Source organism: Canis aureus, chromosome 24 (assembly GCF_053574225.1).
Source record: "Canis aureus isolate CA01 chromosome 24, VMU_Caureus_v.1.0, whole genome shotgun sequence".
Classification (NCBI taxonomy): Eukaryota; Metazoa; Chordata; class Mammalia; order Carnivora; family Canidae; genus Canis; species Canis aureus.
In genome coordinates this window covers 19,679,184-19,697,581 of record NC_135634.1, presented here as the reverse complement: position 1 = coordinate 19,697,581, position 18,398 = coordinate 19,679,184, and the positions used below count along the sequence as shown (strand labels likewise).

Genomic DNA, 18,398 nt, shown 5'->3' with positions numbered 1-18,398 from the left:
AGCTTTATTCATAATTGCCAAAACTTGGAAACAACCAAGATGTCCTTCAGTAGATGAATAGATAAACTGTGATACCTCCAGACAATTGAATATATTATTCAGTGCTAATAAGAAATGAGCTACCAATCCATGAAAAGATAGAAATTTAAGTACATATTATTAAATGAAATAAGCCAATCTGAGATTACATATTGTATGATTCCAACCACCTAATATTCTGGAAAAGGCAAAACTATGGAGACGGTAAAATGATCTGTGGTTGCTATTGAATGAGGATGGGGAAGAGACAAATACGCAAAGCACAGAGGAATTTTATGGACAGTGAACATATTCTATGATATAATGATAGATATATATCGTTATACATTTGTCCAAACCGATTGAATATGTAACACCGAGAGTGAATCCTATGGTTAACTATGGATGATAATAATGTGTCAATGTAGGTTCAATCTTGGTTGAAAAGAAAAAATGTGCCATTTGGTGAATAATGTTGATAATGTTGATAATGAAGGAAGTTATGTGTGTAGGGGAGGAGGTGGTATATGGGGAACCTTTCTCTTTCTCTCAATTTTATTGTAAACCTAAGACTACTTTCAAAAAAGAAAAAAAAGAAGCAGTATTGCAGACAACACAATTCTAGAAGCTCTATATGGTGCTGAAAACTGTGCTAGGCACTGACTACAGGATTTTCTTTAGTGTTTATAATTTGCCAGACACTGTTCTAAACACCTTTATATACCTTGAGAGGGAGATACTATTATTATCATCCCATTTTGTAGATGGGAAAACTGAGGCAGAGAGGGTAAGTATGTTGCCCGGGTACACATAAGTAGCAGAGACAGGAATCAGACCCAACCAGTCTGGCTCCACAGTCTGTGCTCTTAACTACTGTGTGATACTCTCATAAATGAGGGATCAGTCAACACCTATGAAATTCAAAGATATTTATTCCAATTTCTTCTTCTTGAAGAGAACACACTTTCCAAGAATACTTTCCATAGTGACTTTTATATATCAGCCTAAAAACTTCAAAAATATGTGAATAGGCTTATATAATTTTTACAATTCCATTCAGTTTTGTAGCATCAGTGGGAATTAAATGGGGGGTGGAGTATGTTTACTACTACATTTCTACTTTGTAGGAAGGAAAACCATGGCTCTAAGAAGTTAGGTCTGGACTACATAGAAAGAACTGCAGCCAGACCTCTCCAGAACCTCTCATGCTTCACCTGGACCAACCTCTGAAAGGTAATTTCAGGTTCAATCAAAGAGCAGAGCTGGCAAAATTGTGAATGGATGGAGAGCTCATTTGCCATATCTTACTCATGTAATGTGAATGCTAACACAGTCTGGCCAAGGGATTTTAGGAAGCAAAGTATAATGAGAAGGCTACTGTAGTTTCCAACACGCATTCATCTTTACAAATGCTTACATGCTTACAAATGCTGCCCTTGGCTACAGGCCCAGATTCTTTCCACTCAGTAACATCCCCAGGAACATGGGAGGTCAAGTGTTATTTAAGAACAGCATTAATATCTGACACTTGTTAACAGTTGACTGTTAACAAAGCCCTTTCTCACTTAATTCTCATCATAAACCTGAGAAATGATCTGGGTATTTTAGAGATGAGGGGAATGAATCTCAAATAGATTCCCTTGCCTAATGTTACACAGCCTTCTGGTATAAAATATTTTTCATTACTCCAGTGAATTCCTCATTCAAAATTCTTCTTTTTTTTTTAAGATTTTATTTATTCATTCATGAGAGAGGCAGAGACATAGGCAGAGAGAGGAGTAGGCTCCATGCAGGGAGCCCAATGTGGGACTCAATCCCAGGACTCAGGATCATGCCCTGAGCTAAAGGCAGACCTTCAACAGCTGAGCCACAGGTGTCCCCTCATTCAAAATTCTTGAAAGATGGAGAGACTAAAACAGAAACTTTGGGAGTCAATGAGAGCCCATCTCAGTTCATGTGCCCTCTGGATCCCTCTGTGTGCCAGGCATTGTGGGAGCCTTCTGCATGCATTATTTCAGTGAACCCTGTAAGCAGCTCTGCAAGGTAGGGACTATTATCATGCTCATTTTCGGATGAGGAAAAAGAACTTGAAAAAGTAACATAACTTCCTCCAAGGTCACATGGGCAGTAAGTGTCCACAGAGCCCTTTGGCCAACCTAAGCGTTTCTACTATCCCTCTCTGCTTTATGTGGTGTACAGACCCATTTCCTTGGTAAATAATATCCTGGATAGGAGAATCTCCAGGCTATGAGGATAATAGCTCCTTATTCGGGAGCTAAAATCAACAACTGAAGCTCTTCTATCCATTGCTACCAACTCCTCCCCAAAACGTAAAAGAGAGAGAAAGCAGTTATATCATTTCTCTGATTAACAAAATTCAACATTTTAGCATAGTCTACAATGCTGTGAATGATCTGCTTTTGCCCACCTCTCCGGCTTCCTTTTGTACCATCTTCCTCAGCCACTACCACTAATAGGAAGGGTGTCAACACACATTTCAGGGGATAATATGGGGGCCATCTTTAGGAAAATGCAGTCTGCCTCAAAAAAGGAAGACTAGGGGCACCTGGGTGGCTCAGTCGGTTAAGCATCTGCCTTTGGTTCAGGTCATGATCCCAGCGTCCTGGGATAGAGCCCCAGGTCAGGCTCCCTGCTCAGTGGGGTGTCTGCTTGTCCTTCTCCCTGAGTTTCCCCCCACCCCCGCTTGTGCACACTCTCTCAAATAAATAAAACCATTTTTAAAAAGCAAGACTAATCCATGTGAAACAATTAAAGACCAATAAAAAAGAGAGCAGAAACAGACATTTCTTCATCCAGATGGCCAATAGACACATGAAAAAAGTGTTTAACATCACTCATCTTCAGGGAAATTCAAATCAAAACTACAATGTAATTATCACCTCATACCTGTCAGAATGGCTAAAATCAACAACACAAGAAACAAGTGTTGGTGATGATGTGGAGAAAAAGCAACCCTCTTGCACTGTCCCTGGAAATGCAAACAGGTGCAGCCACTCTGCAAAACAGTATGGAAGTTCCTCAAAAGGTTAAAAATAGAACTACCCTATAATCCAGTAATTGCACTACTAGGTATTTACCCCCCAAAAATAAAAACACTAATTCAAAGGGATACATGCACCCTGATGTTCATAGCAGCATTACTTACAATAGCCAAATTATGGAAGCAGCCCAACTGTTCATCGATTGATGAATGGATAAAGATGTGGTATACATGTAAACAATGTAATATTACTCAGCCATAAAAAAGAATGAAATCTTGCCATTTGTAACAACATGGATGGAGCTAGAGAGTATAATGCTAAGCAAAATAAGTCAGTCAGAGATGGACAGATAACATATGATATCACTCATGTAGAATTTAAGAAACAAATGAGCAAAAGAAGAGAGAAAGGCAAGAGACAGACTCTTAACTATAGAAGACAAACTGTTGGCTACTAGAGAGGAGGTGGGGGGGATGCATTAAATAGGTGATGAGGATTAAGGAATACACTTGGGTTTTTTTTTCTTTTTTAAAAAAAATTTATTTATTCATGAGAGACATAGAGACAGAGGCAGAGACAGGCAGAGGGAGAAGCAAGTTCCTCACAGGGAGCCTGAATGCAAGACTCGATCCTAGGACTGGGATCATGCCCTGAGCCAAAGGCAGACGCTCAACTACTGAACCATCCATGCGTTCCAAGGAGTACACTTACGATGAACACTGGGTGATGTATGGAAGTGTTGAATCATTATATTGTACACCTGTAACTAATATAATAACACTGTATGTTAACTATACTGAAATTAAAATAAAAGAGAGCATAATTGAGTGTTAAAATGGATGGTTCAGACAACTACAGAGATCTTGGTGTTGGTGGGAAACTGGATTCAGCCCTGGTGGGGAATGTTTGAAGGAAGTACTGAGGTTTTGAGAGCAACTTTATATAAAAATGCAAGGATGAATTATGACATTTAATATACTGTTTTCACTAAAATGAGATAGGGCAGTGAATATAGGAATGAGTACATTGGTTTCTAAAAACTTTGGGATGCCTGGGTGGCTCAGCGGTTGGGCACCTGCCTTCAACTCAGGTCGTGATCCCAGGATCTGGGATCAACTCTCGCATTGGGCTCCCTTCATGGAGCCTGCTTCTCCCTCTGCCTATGTCTCTGCCTTTCTCTCTCAGTCTGTGTCTCATGAATAAATAAATAAATCTTAAAAAACAAAACAAAAAAACTTCCATCAATTCTGATGTGAATTTTATTTGCCCTTAAGATGAAAAGTGAGGGGTAAAAGATAAGATAAAAAGAGGACCCCTAAAAGGAAACAGGAGAATTAAATTTCCTGATGAGAAAGGGTGATAAGTGTGACCATATTGTGACTCAGGCTATACCACCACAGCCTCCACTGCCATTCTTCCATAGTTTCCAAATATTCCTTTATCACAATGAGCTTAAACATCCCTTCATTTATTTATCTGTCCTCTGAAGTAATAATTGAAACTGATGTCATGTGTTAGAATCATACCCAGTGTTGTGAATTGCATCAAAGACATATCTGACTCGAGTATGGAGAGGATGGATGGCATTTAGAACACAGAATGGCATCCATAAAATACCATAATGAGACAACATGAAACTAGAGAAGAGTCACTGCTTCTTGAGCTTTGTATGAAATATAAATATTTCATATTTTATTGTATTGTATATTTACATATTTCATATTGTAAAATTCTTTTACAATATCTGAGAGGAGGGATAGAGAGCCTTCTATCCATGAGAAATGACCAGGTACGGGTTTGGAAGAGCAGAGGCTACAGACATGTGCCTATCTACCCCTCTGGCCAGGGTTCCCGAGGAAAGGCTCAAGGGGCAAGACTGTATTAGAGCTAATAGTATAGTGTACACAATCAGCAACTATTAGAGTCTGAAACACCAGGTCCTATTTTTCTATTTAAAGTCATCTGCAAATGCAGTTCCCTTAAAAAAAAATGCAGTTCCCTTCATCTGCTTCACCACAGAGTAGACACAGATCTGAGCTTGGACTGACTGCCCCTTGGAGATTTTCTAATTGTAACAACATCCATCAATGCAAACAAACAAAACCACTATAAACATGGGTATTGCTTCTCCCTCAGTGTCTATAGCTTTATGTTTCCAAAAGAAAAGTACAGATGAAAAAAAAACTTGTAAATTTATTTATTTATTTATTTATTTATTTATTTATAAAAATAAATAAATAATTTTATTTAAATTAATTTAAATTTAAACAAATTTAGCAGGAAATGTAGGTCTTGGAGTGGAAGGAACTAGGGAAATATACATAAATCACTAAGTCGTAAGTAGTGTCAGCTATGTAAGGCAATCTATCTCTTTGTGAGCTTCACTTTGACCTCCTATCAGAACTTCTAGGGCTTGCGCCTCTGCATTCCCCTAACCTCTCCAAGGGATTCTTAAGCACACTTAAGTCTGAGAATTACCAGATAACCTCTGCTGGCTAAATTTGGGCTACTGGTGTCAACCCAAACAAACTCAGTCAGAAAAGTAGCCACTTACCCTGACAAATGCAGATGGAGAATTCTCCCAATTAACGAGTAGAGTCCTGAACAGAGCATAGGAGGAAGGAAGAAACCAAATTGCAAATTCTGTTTGTTATGGGCTTAGTGCCATCTAGTGCATTTTGAGACTATGTCAAGCTGGTTATTGCTACGTTGGTGTGTTCTCCCTATTGCCAGCTTGTGTTCTGACATGCCACGTGAGCATTTACTACTATATTTCTACTGAGCACATACTGTGTATGGGGCTCTGTGAATGTTGAATAAATTATTTTAATAAAAATCTGATACTTTCAGAGAGTCTAGAAGAAAAATGTTAAATCCAATGTTTTATTGAAACAAAAGTCGAATCAAAGTTAAAATATACTTGATAATTTTAAAAATTATAAAAATAAATTTAAAAATAATAAAATGTAGAATATCTATCTCTGTATCTATGTTCTGAGATGGCACTATACCAGTGGTGTATACATAGAGATAAACATGTAATGAGTGAATCAAGGTTCATGATCCTATTCATCCAAATTACTGGGATCTCATGTTTTCTTTGCACCTCATTTTCTCCCATTCCTATGCGATTAACAACAACAACAAAGCTGAATTTTAAAATAGAAGAGAAGGTAATAAAGGTTATGGAAAATAATGAATAAAATAAAAATTTAGCTTGAGGAAAGATTTTTAAACAATACTCAAAAATTGCAAGTCTTAATGAAAATTCCATAGCAAAATAAAATGCTTTGGGACAATAAGAGATATCATAAACAAAGTAAAAACAAAACAACAACAACAAAAAGTCATAGCCTAGAAAAGGATATTTGCAATGGAATCTAGAATAAAGAATTGCTATAAATCAATTAAGAAACAACCCAAAATGCAAAAAAAGAAAGTCCAAATGACAGATAAATATGAAAACTCATTAGTCATTAGAGAAATGGAAATTAAGGCCACAAGAAGATAACGTGGTACAGCCACTGAATTAGCAAAAAAAATAAAACAGCTGCTAATCCAAGCATTTGCATAGGACATTCATACACTGATGGTAGGAGTGAATAGGTAGGCTAAGAGACAAAGAATTCTGTTTATCTTGTATACCTTTGGGTGGAGAAAATATCTCCCCAGGTTACCCAGAGTACATATGTGCTTTCAGGTAGGCATGGGATTAAAAATGTGCTATCAAAGTAGTCTAGGAAGCCAAGACATTAAATTAAAGTGGTCCTAGATCATCATGACTTGGGGTACCTAAAGGAAGCAAAAATGAAATCTGAAGAAGTGTATCCTAATACAGGCCTCACAAAATTCCCTTAGATAAACACTTTCCAACATGAGCTTAAAAATCCAAAATTACAAAACACGTGAGGAAACATATCACCATGAATAAGAATCAGTAAAAAATTTAAAACTGCCTATTTATATCTTCCAAGAATATCAGAGAAAGGAATTTTGGGGTTACATAACAGAATAATTGTGCTTAAAATATTCAAGTAATAAAAGATGGAATAAAAACATGAGAAAGGAACATAATACTATCCAAAAAGATCAGGCAATTTTTGAAATAAAAAAATATATATATATCTAGAATTGGATAAAACAGGTATTGAAAACTTAAAAACTCATCAGTCATGTAAAATAGCAGATTAGATCCAGTTGAAGAGAGAATTGATTAACAGGGAATGATATTTGAAGAGAGTTCCCAGAATGCAGCAGAGAGATAAAGAAATGGAAAATATGAAAAAAAAGTTAAGAAAGGTATAGAATGAAAAGGCTTTATTTACTATCTAATACAAGTTCCAGAAAAAAAATAAGGAAGATATAATACACAAAGAGATAAACAACCAAAAATTTTCCAGGCCAGTAAGATAATACTCAGATTGAGGAATTACAATCAATCCCAAACAATAAATATATATCTACACTTTGATATTATAATAAATATATAGAATGCCAGGGGCACCCGACGAGCTCAGTCAGTTGAGCATCCAATGCTTCATTTTGACTCAGGACATGATCACAGAGTCATGGGACTGAGCCCCTTCTCAGGCTCCATGCTTGGCAGGTGTCTGCTTGAGACTCTTTCCCTCTGCACACCCCCTCCCAGATTGCATGCTCTCTCTCTCTTCCTCTAAAAGAAAGGAATATATCTTTAAAAAAACAAAAGTAAAAATATATAGAATGCCCCCAAAAAACCCAACTTACCCATAAAAAATGATAATTGGATTTACAGAAAACTTCTCAATAACAATACAAGTCAGAAATCAGCATGTTATCTTCATAGTCTGAGAAAAAAAAACTGTCAATTTAGGATTTTATGTTACTAAATGATCATTCAAGAACGAAAATGAAATAAAAATACATTTTAAACCAAATAAAACCTGAAAGCATTTGCCACTAATATATCTCCTCTAAAGACATTTCTTCAGGGTGTCCTTAAAGAAGAAAAATCCTAGAAGGAAGTATGAGGAGGAATAATCAAGGAATTTCCCAATATGTGAATAAGTGGCCAAAATAACATAGTAAAACTAGATTATCCAGATTAAATTAGATTGTTTGTTAAAGTAGTTGGAGGATACATGAACATTCGTAATTTACGCTTTATTCCTTTTTTGGGACTAAAATATTGTATAACGATTTTTTTAATAGTGAAAGGAAGAGAGTTCCAGGCAGAGGTCCTGAGAGTAGAAAGAGTCTAATCTACTTATAGAACTGAAAAAGGCCTATGTATCTGGGACATGATGAGAAGTGGTACAACATGAAGCTAGAGAGGTAAGCAAAAGCTAAATCACAAAGGCCTCAAAGGCCATGTTAAGGATTTGTCAGAGCCAACAGGAAGCCATTAAAGGAATCCAAACAAAGGATTTAAACAACCTAAATTGTTAAAAAGATAATTCTGCCTGCTGTATTTGAGAGGTCATGGTAAGTATTAAGTAAGCATGTATCACTGTATTTTTCAGTGGTCCTGAATTATCCAAAATTTATTCAACTTCTGAGATTATCAAAGGCAAAATTCTCTCCAGCATATCTGGTAACATTCAGAGATGACTCCTCTGTACTGCATCACATTAGACTCATAGTGTGACCCACTAAGAACCCCTATGCAATGAGGTTATTATCCAAATTACAGTACTGTTAGTGGAAAAGAAGATTGTCACTACGTAGTAGAACAGTATTGAATGCAGGGAGAAATGTAAAGGTTTCAAGGAAGAGCAGCTGGTTTTGAGGATGATTCATGGAAGATAAGACTGTAAGTTAACAAAGAGGCAGGAGTGGGTATTCTAGACGAGACTATAAAACATTATTCACAAAACTGTGTAAGAATCAGCATGTTCCAGGGCAACTTGTGCCTCCATGGGTTGAACACCTCTTGATTTCCACTCAGGTCATGATCTCCAGGTTGTGGGATCCAGCCCAGTCACTGGCTCCACGCTCAGTGGGGAGTCTACTTGAGATCCTCTCCATCTCCCTGTGCCCCTCCCTCAGGCTTGAGTGCACACACACTCTCTCTCTCCAATAAATAAATAAATCTTAAAAAAAAAAAAAAAAGAATCAGTATGTTCCATGGGAATTTTGGCTTGATCAGTACTTTAAATTCCATTATGGATTAGTAGTAGAAACCACTGGATGAATAGTATGGGGATAGATTAAGAAACTAATACTTTCTCCTGAGGGCAACAAAAAAAAACTTTTTTGAGCAGTGATGAACTTTTGAACATAATATTTCTATTTTTCTAAATGTATACGGTAAAGAGGGGCTGTATGCAACCTTTCACTCTTCTCCGCTTAAGGCAGCCTGTCATCTCCAGGTGCCTCCTCTACAATATATCTGCTACCAGACAACTTCACCCGCAGTCTACTGCTTAAAGGGTACAATCCAAACTCCTTAATACAGCGTCCAAGAAATGTTTCACCCTAATATTGACCCCCAAATACCTCTCTGTAAAGCTCACTTTAAGGAAATTAAGAATCTGAGAGCGCGAGAGAGCACAGCAGGGTTGGGGGCATGGAGAAGGGACCTCTAGGGTCATGACCTGACACAGAGGCAGACCCCTAATCCACTGAGCTACCCAGGTGCCCCACTTTAAGGACATTAACGCTCTGACCAACTGGCGAACACATTACATTATGAAGAGGCTACTGCATCTCCCACGTCCTCTCCTTGGTTTATGCCATCCTTTCTCCCCAAAATGCCCGATTTTCTGTTTTACTCCTTAGTCCTGCCCAGGATTTAAGGTCTAGGGAGGCTTTTCCTAGCATGGTAGGTCATACTGATATCTCAGACTGAAGACATCTTGCCGTCTCCATCCCTCCTCTGCAGGAACAGAGACCTCTGCACTCCTCAAGCAGGAGCTGTCAGTGAGCCCATTCTCAGCAGCCCCACTGCTCCCAGCTGTGCCTTGTAGACCATCATGCTCAACAATGTCAAGGACAACCAGACCTTAGTCTGACATTATGAATAGGCTCTCGGCAACGGTAGGTACTGATGAGCTACCCTCCCCCCGCCTCCCACCCGCCCGAAGGTCAGTTACTGAGCCCTCTCACACACCGCTCTAGGCTTCAGGCCCAGATACACCCACAAGACGGATTACTTCAATACAAAGGATTGTTTGCTACCTGTAAACCCAACAACAGTGTAAACAATAATATGCGAAATCTTAATCTGTATGCAAAGGGCTGACGTGGTGGGCTTTCGGAAAACGGTAAAGTAAAAAGTTTCCCCACCCCGCGGCGTCCTTTCTGAACCTGCGCAGTGTAAGGCAAACCGCAAACACCCAGCCCCGCCCCCGGAAGACACGAGGGCAGCCTGCAGTGGAGGCGGGGCTCACCTCTGATTGGCTACTGGGAGCCGCCAGCCTCTGACGATTGGTGGCTGCCACGAAGGATGCCGGGACTAGCACGTGGTACCGGCCCTCGGAGCCTAAAGGGGCAGACATGGCCGCAGAAGGTTCCACGGCTTGGTTCACCCTGTCTTCCTATCGACAGATGGGGAAGAAGAGTCGGCCCTGGGGTGCTGCTGAGATTCAGTGCACTCAGTGTGGAAGAAGGGTGTCCAGAGTTTCCGGTGAGGACGTTGAGGGTGAGCCCCTCGGGCCCTGCCCCGCTTTGGCCACCTGCCCTTCACCAGCTCCATCCCCGTCAGGCTGCTGGGTGTGGAGAGTGAGCGAGGCCTACCTAAGGACCGAGAGCCGAGGGAGCTGCAGTGTCGGGGGCTGTTCGGTTGTAGCAAGATTGGACGGGAACAACTATCTCATCTCTCAGGGCTACCCTCAGGGCAGCAGAGACACCCACTGCGGTCGGTTGAGTGGGCTTCGTGCCTCCCTAAAGCTCTCTCTACTTTGCACCTGCTTCTCCTCTCTTTTCATTGATTCTTTTAGGGGATGGTGTATGAGCTCTCTTGAGCACTATTTCGAAAACTTCCCAAGGCTCAGGGGTTTGTGAAAGAGTAGATTAAAAATGTAGCACATTGTCTTGTGATCCAGAAGTAATAGAATTTTATTTTCTTGTGTAGTTTTTGTTGTGAGAGTAACAAGCAGACGACTTTAAAATCTGGATTAAAAACAGATGTTTGGGATTGGGAGGGAGGCATTATTGCTCAGTTTGGCTTAAGACCTCATTTGAGATACAATTCGTTCCTTCTGTGCGTCTTGTGTTTTTCTTTGTAGTCAAGGGGAAAAATCCACTGAAGTCCTATTGATCTAATTTAGAATCTACTCAAGTGAAAACACATTCAAGTTACTTTAATTTAAAATGCCTTAGGGTGCTGAGTCTCCGACCAAGAGTTGTTGAATTTCTAACTGCAGCTGCTGAAGTCCTATTACCACCCTTGCAACTGGTTAATGTTTATACTTTCGAAGTAAAAGTTGTTAATTTCCTCAGTCCCTCCAAGAGACAGGAACCTTTGTAGAGAAAGTTAATTGGTTGTGTTTTAGGGTGGAGAGCCAATTTTCTCCTATCCTTTTTTTAATCACTGCTGTTATATAGAAAATATCTATTGTTTGAATGAAATAAGTTGTTTAGAACAGAATTTTTTTTTTTTAGAACAGGGTTTTTAAAAATCACTCTGGTTTTTCCATATATTTGTATTACCATGTTCAGAAATACTCTAGATTGGTGCTAATGCATATAAAATTGTGAAAGTGCTTTGTAAGTTATTCACCACAAGTTAGATTTGAACAGTATCAGAAATCTTATAAAGATAAAACAGCTAGATAATTTTTATTTCTTTGTAATATCTCTGGAATTTAAGTAGAACTTTATTTTTTTTTAAGATTTATTTATTTATTCATTCATGATAGGCAGAGACACAGGCAGAGGGAGAAACAGGCTCCATGCAGGGAGCCCGATGCGGGACTTGATCCGGGACTCCAGGATTGCACCCTGGGCCAAAGGCAGGCGCCAAACTGCTGAGCCACCCAGGGATCCCCAAAGTAGAACTTTAAATTTTAGCTTGGTCAAAGCAAGTCAGATATGTCACTTGGCTTGAAAACTAAAGCTTTTTGATCAAAATAATGTATTTCTTACAGATCAGCAAGAACACTATTTTTTTTTGCCAATAAAAGATGACATTTAATAGTTTTCCTTTTTTCCTGCAAAGTGTTTTAAAGTGACAGTTTTTTAAGTTACATACTTAAATATGTTCATTACAATAAACTTCAAATTCTACTTAGAGCATTAAAATCTTGATACTAGGTTTTCACTCAAGATTATGATATTTCCCCCTCATAAATGCTAGGTTTGTGAAAGTGATCTTTGTGTGGGTCATTGTGTATGTGTGACAGTAGTAGCGTCTGACTTTTCTCCTTGCCAGAGAAGGGTCTTGCCAGTGTCTCATATCTTCCCTTCTTGCTGTCTTCACAGGATTGGAAATATAAATTAGTAGAGGCAATAGGATCAAGTAGAAAGAATTTGGGACTTGGAAAGAGAACTGAGGAGATCCTTGGGTGGCTCGGCGGTTTAATGCCTGCCTTCGGCGCAGGGTGTGATCCTGGAGTCCTGGGATAGAGTCTCACATCAGGCTCCCTGCCTGGAGCCTGCTTCTCCTTCTACTTATGCTTCTGCCCCCCCACCCCCTCTCTGTCTCTCTCATGAATAAATAAAATCTTTAAAGATAATTAAAAAAATAAAATTTAAAAAGAAAAGGAAAGAGAACTGGGCTGGAGTCTGGATTATACCGTTTACTTACCCATATCACCAAAATGTTTATTCATTTCTAAGCTGAATATAACCTTCCCAAGCTTACTTAGCTGAGATATTTACAAACATCAAGTGAAGTATGTCAGAGCATTTTGTATGATTATAAGATATGGCAAATTCAAAGTTTTATAGGCACCAAACGCCAAGTTAATGCAAACAATATTACATAGTACTGCCTGGTTTTTGATATTTTTTTTCCTTCTCACTTAACATAGTTTCTCCTGACTTTTGTTTAATAATTCCTGCATTTCTTTGGGGTATTTTTAAAGATTTTATTTATTTATTTGAGACAGCGAGCACAAGCAGGGGGAAAGGCAGAGGGAGAGAAAGAAAGGGAGAAGCAGACTCTGCACTGAGCAGGGAGCCTGATATGGGACTTGATTCCAGGCCTGTAGGAGCCTGACCTGAGCTGAAGGCAGCTGATTAACCAGGCGCTCCTAATTCCTACATTTCTAATGAAACTTGACATCTTTTCCCATACTTGAGAGTCCTCTTAAACTTTCCTCTCTGATTAATGCTTCACATTCAGTGCTAACAAAATGTTAAAAGTTTAATTCACAACAGAATTTCATCAATAGGTCACCACCATGAACTTCAGTGTGGACATGCTTTTTGTGAACTGTGCTTGTTAATAACTGAAGAATACAGCACAATTATATGCCCTGATTGTGAGGTAAGTTTTATCATCTTTCATCTTCAATACATTACAACCTAATGTTAAAGGTAAAAATGTTAGAAAACATACTTCTAGTTAGAACCTAAAAACTTTCATTTTTGTTGCTCTTAAAGCAAAAAAGCTTAACAAGAGATAAAGCTTTTCTGATTTATTGTGTAATTGCTCAGAATGATCAAGAGTGCTGAGTTGAAGTTCTATACTAATCAGCCTACATATTTTTTGACTCTTTAGAGACTTCTGTGGAAAATTGCCTCTTTTTTATTTTTAATGAAGTATATTCCTTTTAAATCCACACACTTCTTTACCACACCAATACCATGCAAAGAAATTTCAAACTCCCCTGACCCTCAATCTTTGTGTGTCATCAAATCTACATTTGTAGGGATGCCGTAGTTTAAAAAGAGAAGGAAAACAGTGGCCTAAAGTTAGCTTCAGAGGCACTAAAAAAATACAGTTGCTCTATAGACCCATAATAATGAGAACAGATCAAAGATTTAAAGTAAAATTTAATGAACATCCTTTGCATTTGCTACAAATACAAATGTAGTTCAATTTCTATAGCATGTCCCTGAAAAATTATCTTAATCTCTAAATTCTTAATATTCCACTTGAGATATCAGATGATGAGGATTTGTATGTATCCATTGTCTGCTGTGTCAGTGAGAAACAATACAGGGGCAGAAGACCTGGAATGCCATCCTTGTTCTGTCACACTAAGCCTGAATTTTCTCATTTGTGAGAAGGAAACAATACCTGCTTTTCTTAAGGGATTTGAGTCAAATTTGAATTATTTAGAAGTTCTTCTACAGGCTTCAGGACCATTAAAATGAGTATATAATTGACCCATGATTATTTTAGGTGTGGATTAATTGGTTTGTAGGTTAAACATGGTAAAAATACATATGCACACATTTATATGAATTTGTTAAGGTTTTATTATAGCAGAAGCATTTATATATTAAAAGATGTCTGTTTGGAATTACATACTTTACAAATAGTGTCCTTTATTATGGAAGATTCCCTTCTCTTGTATTTTTTTTTCTTTTTTTTGGTCTGTGGATTCCTCAGATGTGGCTTGACTATATAGTTAAAACAAAGGGGGGGTGGGCCTAGTCTCCTGTGGTTGTAATGGAAGATCCCTGACCGATCAGGACTTGTGGTGGGTAGAGAATAAGGAAAGGGGAATAAGCAGGAAGGTAGAACTGTCTCTGTACCTATCCTGTTCTAATACCCCAAAAAACAGACAAATTTATTAGAATAGTAACTTACCATTTTTGGCAAATGGTTTCATGTTCAGTGGTCTTAAATCATCATACTTGTATTATTTTGGAAAACATCCATACAAATGCCTATGGTATGTATACAAATACTGGTTTTGATTTTAGAGTTGTGATACATCTTTTGTATCATTTTGACTAGGTCTAACTCTTTGGAAGATCTGTGATTTGTCTTATCCTTCCCTCCTCTCTCCCTATTAGCCCGGGGAATTGACAAGGGACTCTAATTGGATACTTTAGATACACTAAAGCTGATCACTATTTTTTTAAAAGATTTATTTGAGAAAGAGATCGGGAGGGCACATGAGTGGGGATTGGGGGAGTGGGAGACTTAGGCTCCCCCATGAGCAGAGAGCCAATGTGGGGCTCAGTCCCAGGCCCCAGAGATCATGACCTGAACCAAAGGCAGACATTTAACTGACTGAGCTATCTAGGCACCTCTGCTGATCACTGTTTAAGGGAGTCCCTTCAAGAAACCTTACTAAAGTTGTTACCACTCTTTTATTTTTAAAATTTAGGATTTTTGCTGTTATCTAATATTTATTTGAAATAAGAGCAAATAGAATAGTCTAAATTAGAATGAATTTATAGAATATTTCTGTAACGTAGTTTATTATTTTTATATTATGTGCTCCTTTCTAAAAAGATTTAATACCTATATTCACATTAGACTTATGTTTGTAATTATCTTTAATGTTGAGGACGTACATAATGTTGTTTATTTCAAATTTAAGCCTAAATGATTCCATTCAGAATTAATGGATGTACTTTGTTCTTATTTCTCAGGTTGGGTGAATATGGATTTATCTATCAGTCTTTATCTTTTGTAGTTGTAGGGTCTTTGAGAACATCTGTCCTGTGCTTTTGATTGATATTGTTACTAAATAATAGCCATTCTGCATTTTGCACAGCAAAATGGCAGATTTTGTTCAGAGGATCATACTTAGGTATCATTCCAGAAACTGATACTGATTTTTTGGACCTGAGTCCAAAATATACCGTGTGAAGAGGGAATCTAATCAATAGGTAATATATATTAAAATCCCATGTGAATTGGAAATGTTTTAAACATGTGAATTAAAATGTAAACTAGAATATAATTGTATAATCTTGGATGAGGAAGCCTTACTAAACATATCTGTCTAAACTTGACCACATTTTTTCATTAGCAGTTAACAAAAACAAGCAGAAAGACCACCAGGAAAAACTTAGATGACAAGCTGTGAGGGTTGGGGAGAGAACCTTAATTTTGTATACTACATGTTAAGAATCTTTTAAGTCCATTGTATTTAATATTTTCTTAAATTTTTTGGAAGAGATGTTCTATATTAAATCTGTTGTTAGTAACATTAATCTCTTACTGTGAAATGCCAAAACAAAGGGGGATAAATGAATAGGCATATAGAAATTAAGGTTTCAGCACCCAATTTTGGGGGGGCATTCTTAAAAATAGCATTTGGTCCAATGTGATTGGTTAAAAGTAACACTGTCCCCCTAATTATAATGCATGACCATCTTTGGTATGTTATACTTAAAACCTTGACAGAATATCCTCTCCTTCACCAAAAAAGTATATTTAAATGGGAGGCTGTAACATTTAGTAGTCTGCTTTATTTTTCTTAGCAACATTAACGTTAACTTATTTTCCTGAGTCTCCTAGAGTTGCTTTTTAAAAAGTTTCGTATGTGCAATTTTAAATTAGATCAGTTGATAGTACTACACAGAAGAAAAAAGATGCATTTTTAACTCAAAATTGAGTTCACATTAAATAACAAATAATATGCCTAATGTATATTAGGTGAACTTAGCTGACTCCTACAATTACTTTTTCCTACAATTTAGTGTCTACATAATAAACATTGTACATAAAAAAATAAACATTGTACATAAGTGCTCTAATTCTTAACTGATCCCTTAACTAAAAACATTTGATGGTTTTCAAAATTTTTCGCTATATCTTTATATAATCCTCAAAACCACTCCGATGAAAAAAATTTTGTGAGCAAGTTCTGTTAATTTCTAACTCTAAAATGAAATCCATGTTTGAATTTGTCATATTTATTTTTATGTTTGGCAATTTGATGGGCAAGAAGTAGGAATCTCCTTGCCTTAAACTGCAATTCCCTGATTACTAGTGAAATTGAGCACTTTCACATGTTGTCTTATCAGCTTCCTTATCTTTAGTAGATCTCTTCAAATCCTTTGCACATTTTCCTTTTGAATTGTCTTTTACCTAATTTGTAAGAATACTTCATGTGGTAGGGATATTCATACTTTGTCCTGTATATCTTAACTATTTTCTTCTAGTCTTTCACTTTTAATTTTAGCCATTCAGAAATATTTTTTTAGTTATTTTTCCCCCTTCTTCATGGTTTCTAGGCTTTCTTTGATTAGGCAGACCTTCCCATCTCAGTTATATATTATTTTCCATATTTGTATCATGTTAAAGATATATATATATATATATATATATTTAATCATATTGTAATCTATTTTCTATAATGTCAGGTGGGTGTATAACTTTATTCTTTAGAATGATTAGCTGCCTTTCTCATACTGTATTGAATAACCCTTCCTCTGTTTTAGTTGAAATACCCCTTGTCTTCTGTATTAAGTTCCCATATATATGTGGCTCTATTCTGCTCATTTATTGTCCCAGTACCCTAGTATTTTAACTATATTAGCTTCATTATCAGATGGGATAAATCTCTACTGAATGGTATGTTAAAATTTTTATAATTTTTCCATAGTATACTTTCATATGAACTGTAGAATTGCATTAAAATTTTTGTATTTTATATTAGATGTATTTTAGGATATTAAATCTTTGTCCCGGGATCCCTGGGTGGCGCAGCGGTTTGGCGCCTGCCTTTGGCCCAGGGCGCGATCCTGGAGACCCGGGATCGAATCCCACGTCGGGCTCCCGGTGCATGGAGCCTGCTTCTCCCTCTGCCTGTGTCTCTGCCTCTCTCTCTCTCTCTCTGTGACTATCATAAATAAATAAAAATAGAAAAAAAAATATAAAAAAAATATATAAATCTTTGTCCCTAGGAACTTGACATGATTCTCCATTTATTCTCTTTTTGTTATGTGGTCCCAACAAATTATTTGGTTTTCTTTTCTTAGAACTTCTATTTTTTCTTATTAAATTTATTCCTAAGTTTTAAACATAACTTAAGATGTCATTGTGAACATCTTTAAACATAACTTGAGATGTCATTGTGAAAATTTTATAGATATTTAAAGTATTATTACAAGTATTTCCTTGAGAATGGTGGTAGAATGTTTTAATTAATGTTCTATTTAATAGTTGCCAAATTAGATTTCTTCAAAAATTAAAATAGGGTAAGAGCATCATACATGTACAGTTTTTCTTTGATTTAAAAAGAATTAACTTTATCTCTGAATGGCACATTAGTTGTTTGAATCCTGGGTAAACAATTTATTGAATGACTTTGTTTTTATTCTTATTTTGTCCTAAGGTTGCTACAACTATAAATATGAGACAAGGATACTACCCAACAGATGGATGTATTAAAGAAGATTCTTTTATGGAAAAATTGCAGCCAAAAAAGTATGTTCTATGTGTACTTTATTTTAGTATTTGAAGCTCAGTGTATTCTGAAAGGATAATTTTAGCACCATTGATGTTATTCAGAGATCAATTGTTTATAGAATGCTCTTTAT

General features: G+C 37.1%; 1 protein-coding gene across 3 annotated transcripts in view; it reads left to right on the top strand.

Annotated features, from left to right (window-relative positions):
- Nucleotides 1-10,468: 10,468 nt before the first annotated feature.
- The window catches only part of RNF17 (ring finger protein 17), a 116,476-nt gene continuing 108,546 nt past the window's right edge, over nucleotides 10,469-18,398 (top strand). Inside the window, exons 1-3 of one of the 3 annotated variants that reach the window (XM_077868492.1) lie at nucleotides 10,469-10,626; nucleotides 13,337-13,431; nucleotides 18,194-18,285. In XM_077868492.1, the coding sequence (XP_077724618.1) occupies nucleotides 10,497-10,626; nucleotides 13,337-13,431; nucleotides 18,194-18,285 (317 nt within the window). In that variant the 5' untranslated portion in view covers nucleotides 10,469-10,496. Of the gene's footprint in view, nucleotides 10,642-13,336; nucleotides 13,432-18,193; nucleotides 18,286-18,398 lie in introns of all 3 variants that reach the window. The other 2 variants (XM_077868493.1, XM_077868491.1) reach the window with 2 other exon arrangements.